This window comes from Mytilus californianus, unplaced genomic scaffold, assembly GCF_021869535.1.
Source record: "Mytilus californianus isolate M0D057914Y unplaced genomic scaffold, xbMytCali1.0.p SCAF_15, whole genome shotgun sequence".
Lineage (NCBI taxonomy): Eukaryota > Metazoa > Mollusca > Bivalvia > Mytilida > Mytilidae > Mytilus > Mytilus californianus.
Window position 1 is genome coordinate 25,628,638 of NW_026262637.1, and position 13,141 is coordinate 25,641,778.

The window sequence follows — 13,141 nt, forward strand, 5'->3', positions numbered from 1 at the left end:
GTCAATCCTCTATGAGTTTTAGACGACAGAACAGAAAGATGTACGTAATAGATCAGTTACCACACCAACTCAGGCATCTTGTGGCGCATTTACAAAACAAAAATATATTATCTTTGAATGCAGCTTTTAAACTTATTTTGATTTTAGCTTTTTATTTTCCAAAAACCCACTCTTTGTGTTTTGAAAAAATTCCCTCTAGCATTCGCTGTGTACACCAGTTCTTTCCTATGATTGAACGTTGTCACAGAAAATAGAACACTTCTAGCCCACGTGACTATTTGCATTTGTTTTGGTTTACCGGTAATACACATTTTCTGAAAATCAGTCTGAAGTTTAAACTGAATATCATTTATGTTGCAAGCTATTGAAAGAAAGTAAGTGTATATTTCATTTATTTCATTTATTGCATACATATCAAATAATTTGTCATTTTGTTGACACAGACAGACTATCAGAGACCTTGACATAATATCAAAAGTAAGTAGGTATTCATCTTCAAGGTGTATTCAATCATAGTTTGAATAAAGTACATTTTTTGAAATAACAGATGAAACAAACAAGGTACCTTCTCAAAGAACACTTGTTTCACGGTGTTCCACGGCGTAAACTTCAGGAAGATTTAGGGTCTCTATCCCAACCAAGTGTAACTGCATATTTACATCCTTTACAGCCAATCATATGCCCATATACCTATCATGGTTTTTACTACTGGATGGTAGAATCGTGGGATTTCCATATGTATATATATATCCAAGTTAACCTCTATGGGTTTCGGAAGGAATGACGGGCGGAGTAGATCAGTTACTACGGTTACTTAATCTGCTCTAGCCTCTTGCCATTCAGTACAAAAAAGAAAATATTTTTTCATTGCAGCTTGTAAACAATAATATTTTTGTTTTTATTTTATCTTATTTTTCAAAAACTCACCCAGTGTGGTAAATCTCAATTGCCTGCGCATAATGCAACAGCTCTTTTCAGTTAATTAAACTTGTTGTCTTCATAACTATTTGCTTTCGTTTTGGATAACTGGTGATTCACATTTTCAGAAAATCAGTTTAAAGATATAACTGAATGTCATTCTTTGTTGCCAGTTCTTGAATGCAAGGAAGGGCATACTTTTTAAAAATCTGAGGTGAAGGCCAATGAAATCACAACCAACAACACAAAAGGAAAATGCAGTTATATATTTACAAACGATATTTCAAGCTACGCTACAAATCTTCCAGAATTTATCATTTTTATTAAGCTAGAGTATCAAGAATCTATCATGTTTAGGATAAAAAAAAATGTTCTATCAAATATCTGTTATGTCTTGGATAAAACTTATCTTCTCAGATAATGTCATATGAATACATTACAATGTATTGTAATGTATTAAGAAATATAAAACGTATAGAAATGATTTGTCAATTCACACGTTCCGGTCTTTTCCGTCAATAAAGGTCTCTGTTACAGTTAAATATGCATTTTGATCGTCTTTTTTCGTTTTATGTTTTTAACATAACACTTTTGCGGTCTTTAAACAAACAGTGAATACAAAATTCTGTACGTATTTTAAATTATTTTCTTCACTTGATTCATCCCTCAGGCTTGAATAATCTGTTTAGTATATATAGATACTGCATTTTTGTCCAATCACATTACAAAGAGCTTTTCTGTATGCATGACTTTAGCCATGAAACATCTCGTTATAAATCCGGCAATCGCATAGTGCAATTGCGAAGGGGAAAACCGTGATGGAAGAAAAGGTGAACTAACATTGAAGGAATATAGTTTTACCCTCTTCCGAAAGAAAAATCATAATACACCAAGTTATGTCACAACTGTTTTGACAAAGGTTAATTAACAAATGAGAACACATGGAAAAAAGTAAAAACAAACAACAAATAAACATCGATCTATCATCTCACTCATTTTAAAGGTATACACGTACTTCATGATTCTGTGTTGATTGTTAATCAAGGTCACGATCGATAAACTTCGCAACCAAAAGGTACACAAAATATATTAAACAGCCAAATTTTTGTGTCAACAATAACCGAATGAAATATGTTTTGTCGATTATACTTTATGGATTATACATTATAACAAATGTAATAACAACGAGTACAGAGGACACAGTTTAAAAGTGAATATGCATGCATTTGTGCAATAATTTCATTAACAAAATTATCACCAGAAACTCTCTTTATATGACTTTAATCTTACATCTTACATCAAAACTGAAAGGTAAATATGTCCACAATGCTCTTTAACTTCGAATTTTATTTGGCCTTTTTAACTTTTTTTATTCGAGCGTCACTGATGAGTCTATTTGAAGATGAAAAGCGCGTCTGGCGTATCTGTTCAGACACATAATAGACTTTATACACGGTAAAAAGTAAAATAGTCAGAAAATCATTATTACCATAATTATTTTTATCATTTATCTTGTAGCCATACAAAAGAGTATTAATTGATATAATATGATGTCTTATTCTTATTTTATCAAGTAACAGCTTTGTTATATCCCATAATAATTCCAGATATTTGCATGTTTAAAAGTAATGTTCATTATCTCCAATGACATTATATATATGACCTGAAGTACTTTTCGCTATTTTCCAGGAGAATGGTAGTTGTTTAAATGGTAATATGTAATGTCGAAATTTCCACCTTAGCATTTTCAACTTGTTTGCTTGTAAATGATTGAAAATAACATTTTCTTTGGATGGTCATCTAGAGTTATCTGTCTGTCCCATTTTGCAAACCCTACTGCTTTCTTACAATATCTGTCCAGGAAGGAAAGATAAATGTCTTTGAACTATAATTTTTGTATTGGTATCTTTTTGTCTTCCCTAATTTGAAATTTCTTCTGTTTTATTCTTATTCAGTTTAACGCAAGAGAGTGACCCAAAAATTTCAATTATATTCAATATAACTGAAACTTCTTGTTTTGAATTTACAAATATAGTTGTATAAACGGCAAGCTGACTTAACTTTAGAGTATGGGTTTTATCATCTAGCTTAATTTGAAAACCTTTGCATTTCTTATCTTGTCTCGATAAACAGGATAAAATTTCAACAGCAATGACAAAAAAATATAGCAATACCGGGAAATCATTGACGGATCCCACTCTGAAACGTTCGTTAATTATTTGATTTTGATTTCACAAACCACGCCTCTTTTAGGGAGATTTAATATTCATAGATTTTTGTTTTGTTTACCTACTGGTTCTCAGATATGATCTCTATGCTTCATTTCGGAGAGACACAACTAGGGAATGTTACCAGTATCAATACAAATGGATAGCGACCAAATTAAATTCTGATGAAGATCCAAAGTGAAAGGAGGGGTAGTACAGAATTTTAGTATAAGTTTAAACTCCTAGAAGTTCGAGGCATATAAATGTTGAAAATATGCCGCACAGCCCTATGTTTTGACCTTTGAAAAAAAAGTAGTGCATATAAACTTTCCTGTCTCGGATATATTTTTTTTACGAAACTTCATAGTAAAAGTAGCACAGTTTTAGCGGTAAAAGTAGTTCCTATGGGATATTGCCATGTCTGTATTTACAGAAGTGCAACCTACATTGCGTGAAAAAAGAGAACATGCAGAATTTCACAAAATCTGGTTTATCTTCAGAGATTTTAATAAAATTAACTCAAATATAAAGTTTTATAAATATTTCATGAAGATTGAGAAAATCCTTGGCCTTATATATGATGTCACAGCATAAATTTACAATTTACAGTATGCATTATGTACCTAAAGCATGCATATATGTAATTTAAATTGTTAAGAAGTGCTTTAATTTACTCTTCGAATTCATTGAAACTCATAGATCTTTGCCGTGATGAACATTGTTGTTTGGATGTTTTTGTCCTGTCGAAAACCCATAAGTAAGCCGGAACACCTGACTGTGCTTTCTTGTGACTTCAGTTATTTTGATTGAATCTGTTTGGAAGTTTATGTTTATTTTTTACAATGTTACTATCATAACTTTCATTTAAAAGCTTTTTTTTTCTCTAATTTAACAGTTTAATTTTGCTACATTTTACAATGTTCAATAGGGGCCTCCCTTACCTCCATTTTAAAGAAATTCCATAATATTGTTATGCTTTTTGTATGTCTTAAATTTCGTATTTTATTATCAAATCATATATTCTTGTCGAGTATGATTCAACTTCAAGTATGCTATTATTTGAACTAAAATAGCTTTTTCCTTTAATTCCGCAATAATGGTTTAATTTTAAGAGAAATAACTAAATGGTCTGTATTTTGAATCAAGGCAGGTCTAATGTTCGTTTGAACTACCCTTGGTTTTACATCTTTACTGACTAAAAAGTAATCTGTACTGTTGGCGAGTTCATTAATTTTCCTTCTCCATGTATACTGTGTTTTATTTGGATTTAAAACGCTCCAAAAATCTATTACTTTTAGTTTTTAATCATATCTTTCGAACCATTTGTCGTATGTTTTTGTTTTCTGTTACCTTTAGTAATATTTTTCCTATCCTTTTATATTCAGCGTTTCATTCATATCACCTCCAATAATAAGCATACAAAGACTATATTTTTGAATGCCCTTAAAGCATTTTTAAAGAATGTGTTTCTTTCTTTACTTATAATTGGAGAGTACACGTTTACAGAAGTTAAAATATTATTATCGACTTCTGTATTGATTAAAAGAATTCTTACTGTTGATCTACATATTGGTATATTGATTAAAATAATTCTTACTTTTGATCTACATATTGGTCTATGATATCATATTTATTTTTTTTAATGAAAATCGAAACCCCTTTGACTGTGTACTTCCAAAACTATGATATATTTCTGCCGTGAATTTATCATCTGTAGAATATTAAAAAAAAAATGTGTTTCTAGTAAAAATATTTTTTTCATTTTTTATTCACTCTTTTAGTTTTTATCCTTTTGTCATATTTTCTTAACCCCTGGCAATTTAAGGAACATATGTGTAATACGTTTGGTGACATGTTGCATCTCTTAGGTAAACATATAATCAATACTTGATAAAATACAATAATAAACCGTATCTATAAAAGATATGTAAAGACTCACAATCATTATTATATCCTGATTGACACTTTTAACCTTCACTTCATTCTTACTCATATGTATATATACAACAATCTTTATATTTATTTTCAATAAGACTACCTTCAGGATTTCGCCTGTTTCTATCTTTGGAATCAGTGACAGGTAGAAAATCTTAACCGTCACCCGAATTACAATTAATTTCCACGAGGTGCAATCCGTTTTAATAGGAATATATGTTGGATGTAAAACAAATATTTCTATATTGGTAGACATTTTGTTTACATGATAAATTTTTATATAGCTATAAATACACTTCGAATAAGGCTTGTCTAACTTATTTATCATTAATGTAATTTTTATCTTACACTGCCTATTTTGAATTTGTATACGGTATTTGGGTACGGTACGTTTGATTCTACCAAAGTGTTTTATAGTTAGACTATAGAACTATAGAAATCATCGATTTTCCTTCGATTGTAATATAAATTAGCAAGCTTAATCAATGTCTTGTAAATTATCAGATTAGCTAGTGTTAAAACACTAAGAGCCAAATAGATGGAAAAGTAAGAAAGAATGTAGTTCTAAATTGTACAGTATTGAAAATAAATTGGTAGATTAAGTTAACAAGGAACAAAAATCCTGTAATTTTTTCTATATATTATTTTTGGAAGATAATAAAGTATTAGCTTTATCTTCCCGTAATAAATGGGAAATAGACTTGAATATGCAGATTGAAGATTGGAATACTATTTACTCCATGCCTTTTATTATAACCAGAAACTCGTTTTCAGAAAATTTTCATTGTAAGATTGTTCTACCACGTAATTCATTTTTATTGAAATGTAAATTAAAAGAAACTGAAAAATGTCCTTTATGTTCAGAAATCAGAGACATCTCTTTATACATTTTTGGGAATGTAATGTTGTACAAAATTTCTGGCTATCCATGATAGAGTGGATTAAAAATGTGACATTTTCTTGCCTTTTAGCGCAAAAGAAGTAATTTAGATGTGTCTGACGATTTTGTAAAACAGTAAGTAATATTTTGTTGCTATTTAAATACTATATATACAAATGTAGATGGTAGATGTAAGAACATATTGCCCACAAAATATCGTGGGATAGAATATTTGAAATATTGGATAACCATAGAAACAATAATCTGTTTCCTAACCACTGCACAAAAAGTAAAAATAGATCAGAAGTGGCAATTGTTTAAAGCAGCATTTAATTAACTAAATCAATAGCTTATTACATCATTATGACTCTATCAATCTTAAAGGGTAACATAATTTTTATAATTTGCGTCTATTACTGTAGTATGTAATTCACATGTTTCATCATGAAAAATAAAAGAATTACAAAAAAAAACATTAACAGCCAAGGAGAGATACGTTGAAATGGTTTAAAATGTTTAAAACAAATTGTTTGTTTACATTCTTTGCACATGTGAGTATAGAGGACGGTTTTGGTAATTTGCAAATCTATGTAAATAGCAAACTACTGTTGTGTTACATTTTTATGGATCAAAACTTTACAATAATTTCCATTGTTTTCACTTTAAAACAACATCACATTTGTCATATACAATATCAATAACACATTTATACATTTATTCAATACTGCATATTGTAAAAGCATATGATACATGATCTATTATCATGACATTTAAACAAAAATACAACGTATTTTGTTATAGTTTTGTGCGGAGTATACACAATCTGAAAATAGTGTAACATGCACTGCTACATATTTTTTAAATGATTTCATTTTACTATAGATAACACTATGGTAAATACAATTGTTTGCACAAGTATATCACTCATAACACAGCAATAAAACTAATTTGTTGTCAGATTTCTTTCCTTATGTTTTCGATGATTTGCTGAAGTCAGCTTCTCTTTCGTGGTACTCATCAGTTGGAGTAGTTGCGGCTCGTTTCCTTTTTTGTGTACAGTGTTCACAATGTACTGGTCAATATGCCCATTGGTTTCTAATTTTGCTTTGCTTCGGGTGTATTGTGAATGATTCTTGCTATCATTGGGATCGTATCATGGGAAGATATGGCAAAATAGTTGACAGAACAAGGAAGGTTTGATGCTTCAGTGATAAGCGGTAGGACTAACTCAATTGTGTAATCTTCAAATCCATATCGTAAAATTGTAAGATATACTCTTATTTACCATCCGAGAACAAGCAAAAGCTAACATGCTACTTACATCAGCCTCTTGTTGCCAAATCAGAAAGGGAAGGGGCCGTTGCAGCAGTAGATATTTGACATTAATGATCCTAACAGGTCACCCATGTTTAGTGTTTTGCTACTCTCTGTTGTCTGACCAAACAAATCTGCAAAATATCCTCATATTTAAACCATATTACTATATAATACATTCATATACAATGCTTAAGAAAAAAATATTTTCCAAGAAAGTAGCTGCAATAATGTAAGAATTTGCACACAATCAAATTAATTATATGTGTTACAGACATTTTCTAAATTGAGGCATTTTGTAAAATGCCTGAATTTTCTGACAATTTATAAAATGCATAATCTTGACAGGCATTTTGTAAAATGACTGAATTTTTTAATAAAATTTAACAAATCACCTGTTCAGATTAAGGTAATTTGTAGAAAATGATAGCACTGAGATACATGACCAAAAAGAAGCAAAAACACAATAGCTTGCAAAATAAAACCCATACTGGTTCATTAAAATTTAAGTTTAGTATTCAAATCCTAGCAGGGAAAGTTTTTAGGTCTATAGTTAGTTAAATCAGTGAAAACTACGGAAGTATGTGTTCAATCTGTTGCTTAGAGGGTCATATTATGATCATCTTTTCGTGATGGATGAAGGACAAAATTTATCTTATATTTGAACTTGTTTCAAAACAGAAGTGTATTATAAGGAATAGGAACAATATGAATATTTTGATTGATTGGTTGTTGTTTGTTTCATGTCCAATGTCAAATATTTGGTGCATATTCAGGACGGGAACAAATCAATAATGAATTCAATAGTTCTGCAATGGATTGACCGGGATGAAGAACAAAATTTTTAACAGCTTTAGAAATGAAGATATATTTAATAGGCATAAAAATGTTCCCCTTCAAAAAGGCACATACGAACCCCTGAAAAAAGTCTGAGCGTGCAGAGAGCGTGGTAATTTCCTTACAGATTTGATGTCCCAATTCAGGAAGGATGCACATTTATACATCAGGTACAGTCAAACGAATTCCCCTCTTTAGCATGGCTTTTTTGGCTGATGGCTAAAGCAAATATTTCTATACCCAAGTTAGCCCTTTAGAACAGCTTTGTGAACATTTATTAAATATTAAAATTTAATGCATTTTTTAAATCAATTTTTATAAACATTTTGTTAAAATTCTGAAATAATTAGTCAATTTATAAAATGCCTAAATTCTCACAGGCATTTTAACAGATTGTTGATAGTAATCGTATATCTTATTAAAACAATCTTTCAAAACTCTGACGATATAATTCTGGTCATATTCTATAAACAACAAAAATAATAAAGTTTTACTTTGTGTGAAACACTATATTTTAATTGTATACAATCATAATTCTATGAATCACCTCATGACTGACCAGCTGATCATTGATATACATGCATAACTTACTTTTTGGCCAAATATATTGTTTTATATACCGAATGAATAAAATCCAAATTGAAAAAAAGCAAATGCAATGTGTTTTTAAACTTATGGGATCATAAAGGGTTGATGTTAATCCAAGTGGGCGGAGTTTTGACCATATAAGTAGCAACTGACATAGACCACTTATCCCGCCAGATCTGATTTTTTAACACAGGGTGCGCATTTTCTAAATATATTTAGAATTGCTGAGATGAAATGCTTTCTTACTGGTCAAAACCGTATTGATTTATTTTTTTTTTTGCATCCGACATACTTTATTGAAAAACTTTCACATTTTTTAGTTGGATACAAAAAGTACCGGTACCTTATCCCGGCCTCGTTAAACATTAGATTGTATATTTAGATAGAAAATAGTTAGTAATTGTTAGTATTCTAAATTATAAAATATATACACTATATTATTATGTATCCATTATTTCCATATTGTTCAATAAAGAGAGAATTTTATTTCATAAAGAAAGAAAAGAAGGAAGAAAAAATGATAAATAAATAAAAACAAAAAAAACAAAAAACAAAAAAACAAAAAAAAATCACTGAAATTTGGATTTTTGGCAGCAGTATTTTGGTCAAAACTAGCATGTGTCTTAAGATATAACATTATATAAATTTGGCAAAGTTGGTTTTCCATTGTAAAAAATTCATACAAACACAAAAAAGATATTAAAAAACGTAATGTGGATTTAGGCACAAAACAAGAACAAAAAACAAAAAACAAACATATAACAATATATTAAATAAAACATATATGGTGGTGTGGAGAAGGCTAAAACAATATACACAGTAACATTACATAGGGTAATGCTAATTTGTTAAGTGTAAATTATTCTAGTAATGGAAGCCAGGGGTCCCAGTAGAGGTTGGCAATGTGAAGAGGCTTTGTTTTAAAAATTATATTCTTTTCTAGTATTAGATTTTCTTTTAGATAATTTTTCAGCCCTGCAAAACTGACTTGATTTTCACACAGTTTTGTTCTATAAATAAAGAATTTTGATAATAGTATTATTAAATTTTTTATTTTATTATTTTCTGTTTTTCCTAAATTTCCGAATAAAATTATATCCATGTTAAACGGAATAATTATTTGTGTTTGGTTATAAATCCAGTCACCGAGTCTTATCCACAGATCTGCTATTTTATGGCATGTCCAAAATATGTGTTCGATATCTTCGGTAAATTCATTGCAGAAAGTACATTTATCGCTTTGTTTTATTTTTATTTAAAATAAAAATTTATTTGTGCCCAAGATTCTGTGTATTATTCTATACTGGAACCATTGAAGTTTTGAGCTTTTTGTGGAGTAAAAAGACATATTATGCACGGTTTTCCAATCAAAATTTGTGTTCAGTGTTAAGGACCATTTGTCTTCACAGTTAAGTTTAGTACTGTTTTTTTCTAATAGAACATTATACATATCTTTCGAGCCTTTTTTTTGATAAAAAAAATATTCTTATATTATTTGGAATAATTGGTCCTTGTGTTTTATTAAGATTGTTTATGGATATATCTTTCTTGAGGGCTTTTTTATATGATTTTATTGATGAAATTACCCCATTATAAGTAAGAAAGTTTGACTTAATTTTATAAATGTCTTGGAATTGTTGAAAAGTCATTAGTTTTCCCTCATTGTTTAATAGATCATTTATCAAAAAGATCCCTTTATCTGCCCAGTCTTTATAGAAAATAGATGTTGTTCCTATTTTAATATTTTCATTATTCCAGAGCGAATCTCATACAAACTCGTCTTCATTTTTTGGTATAAATTTATTTTGTAAATCTGTCCAGGCTTTAAAGACCTCTTCCCAAAAAGGGTTTTTACATCTTTTTGTTGGGCCTATATAAACTAGGTTTTCAATACTGATTTTTTCAGTACTTTCTAGTAGCTTATTTAGTTTTGGGTTGTTTTTCAACAACCGTCTAATCCATGTTTGTTTCAATCCTTTTATATATTTGTCAATATCTATCATTTTCAACCCTCCTCATTTACGTTCAGAACATAATATTTCTCTTTTTATCTTGTCAGGTTTGTTTTCCCAAATAAATGAATAAATTTTGTCAGTTAGTTGTTTAAAGGTATTTTTGCATGGTGCTTGTAATGTTAAAAACAGATGGTTCAATTTTGAGATAATTAGTGTCTTGATGATTGTTATTTTTCCAACCGCTGTTAATGTTTGTTTAGACAAAATTTTTATTATATTCTCAATTTCCTTAATTCTTGGACCATAGTTTAACAATTCCAGTTCATGCAAATTGACAGAAAAGTTTATTCCTAGTAGTGTAAACCTACTGGAACCCAATTCCAATCCCCATTTTACACACATGGTGTCTTGACTATATTTTATTTTGCCTATCCACACCACCTTTGTTTTGTCCAAGTTCATATGGGGACCAGACATGTCAGCATATTTTTGTAGTAAGCGAAGAGATGCATTAGAAGATTTGGGAGTACCATCAAGTATTATTGATGTGTCATCTGCGTATTGGGAGACAAGATATTCTGTGTCATCAATTCTAATTCCTTTAATTTCTTTGTTCTTTCTGATTAAAATTCCTAGAATTTCAGCACATAAAAGAAAAATGTAAGGTGATAAAGGACCCCCTTGTCTACAGCCTCTTTGGATCTCAAAGAAATCTGACAGAAAACAGTTTTGGGATACTGATGAGCTTATATTTGTGTAAAAGGTCCTTACCCAATGTTTTATAGAGGGTCCAAAGTTGAAAAAGTCTAATACTTCATTTATGAATTTCCATGATACGGAATCAAAAGCTTTTTCAAAATCTATGAGAAGGAGAAGACCTGGTAAATCATTTACTTCTGTATAGAATAAAATATCATATATGAGACGAGTGTTTTCTCCAATATATCTTCCAGGAATGAAACCTGTCTGATCATTGTTAATAATAATGGGTAGGACAGATTTTATTCGCTCTGCTATACAGCTTGATGCTAGTTTATATGTTGTATTCAAAAGACTTATTGGTCGCCAATTTTTCATGAACTGTCTAGGTTTATCACCTTTTGGTAAACAAGTAATAATACCCTGCTTTTGAGTTATTGACAATTCCCCCCTTTTGTAACCACAAATTATAGATCTGAAAACAAATTTTCCTACATTTGTCCAAAAGAATTTAAAAAATTCATTTGTAAAGCCATCTGACCCAGGACTTTTCTCGTTTTTCATTCTACGCAAAGCTGTTGTCAATTCATTATAAGTTATCTCCCCCTCTAAAGATTCTTTTAAAGTATCAGTTAATTTTTCAATATCAGAATCAGGAATTTCGTTATTAAGATTAACACTACTCAAGTATAAAGTTTTTTATAGTAATTTTTGGCCTCTTCTAATATTTTATCTTGTTTACAAATTGTGTCCCCTTTTTCGTTAACTAGTTTGGGGATGGTTTTATTTATAAAATGTTTAGTTTCCATATTCAAAAAGAAACTAGATGGCTTTTCCCCTTCTTCAATTCGTTGCATTTTGATCTGATATAGTAACCCCTCATTTTTTCTTTCCTTATTATTCTAAGATCAGATTTATGGTGTTCAATTTCTGTTAATATTTCCTCTGTTAAGATGCTTTCCTCTAATTTCTGAATTTTTTCTAATAACATTTTTTCCTGTTTATCTCTTTCCTTCTTTTTATAAGATGCATAGGAAATAGTTTTCCCTCTGATTTCAGTAAGTAATATTTCTAAAAAGAGTTGGTCATTTATTGTAAAGTGGATATCTAAATCATTTATTTGTTCTAAAGTTTCTCTATTATATACTAGTGATGCATATTGGTCTTTTACTTTAAGTATAGTGTCTTTTATAGTATTGGAATATTCAATATCATGTAAAAGTGAGTTGTTAAATTTCCATAATTCTCTTCCAATTATGAAATCTTTCATCTTCAGATTTAATATTATTGGGGAGTGATCTGATCTATAGCTGTTGTGAATTTGTACATCATATACATTTTGATTAAGGTCTTGGGTTATTAAAAAGAAATCTAATCTTGCTTGTTTTATTGGATTAGCTTTTCTCCATGTGAATTTTTTTAAGTCTGGATTAATTTCCCTAAATGGGTCTGTTAAATTATAAAATTCTATTAAGTCTAGAACTTTCTCCTTAGCTTTTGGGTTATTTTTATAATTATATGTATCAAGACTTTGGTTTTGTACTAAATTATAGTCTCCAGTTATAACACCTGACTGATTGTTTAAAGTTTCCATCATTTCACTTAGTTTTATATAAAATTCTGGTGTATCTTTGTTTGGACCATATAAGGTTATTAGGGTCATTCTTTTTCCTTCTATTTCCATATCAATTCCTAACAAATTTCCTTGATCGTCTTTTTTTACTTTATGTATCTTATACTCAAAATTTGTTGTCAATAAAATTGCTACCCCTCTTTGATTAGTTGCAAATGAATTAAAAATGCACTCT

At 29.6% G+C, this 13,141-nt stretch overlaps 1 protein-coding gene across 2 annotated transcripts in view; it reads left to right on the forward strand.

Annotated features, from left to right (window-relative positions):
* Positions 1–293: 293 nt before the first annotated feature.
* LOC127725744 (uncharacterized) overlaps positions 294–13,141 on the forward strand; it is a 41,889-nt gene continuing 29,041 nt past the window's right edge. Inside the window, exons 1-2 of one of the 2 annotated variants that reach the window (XM_052232958.1) lie at positions 329–374; positions 6,032–6,075. Coding sequence is in view for 1 of the 2 variants with exons in the window: in XM_052232956.1 (XP_052088916.1) it covers positions 352–374 (23 nt within the window). In the remaining variant the exon portion in view is untranslated. Of the gene's footprint in view, positions 375–6,031; positions 6,076–13,141 lie in introns of both variants that reach the window. The other variant, XM_052232956.1, reaches the window with a different exon arrangement.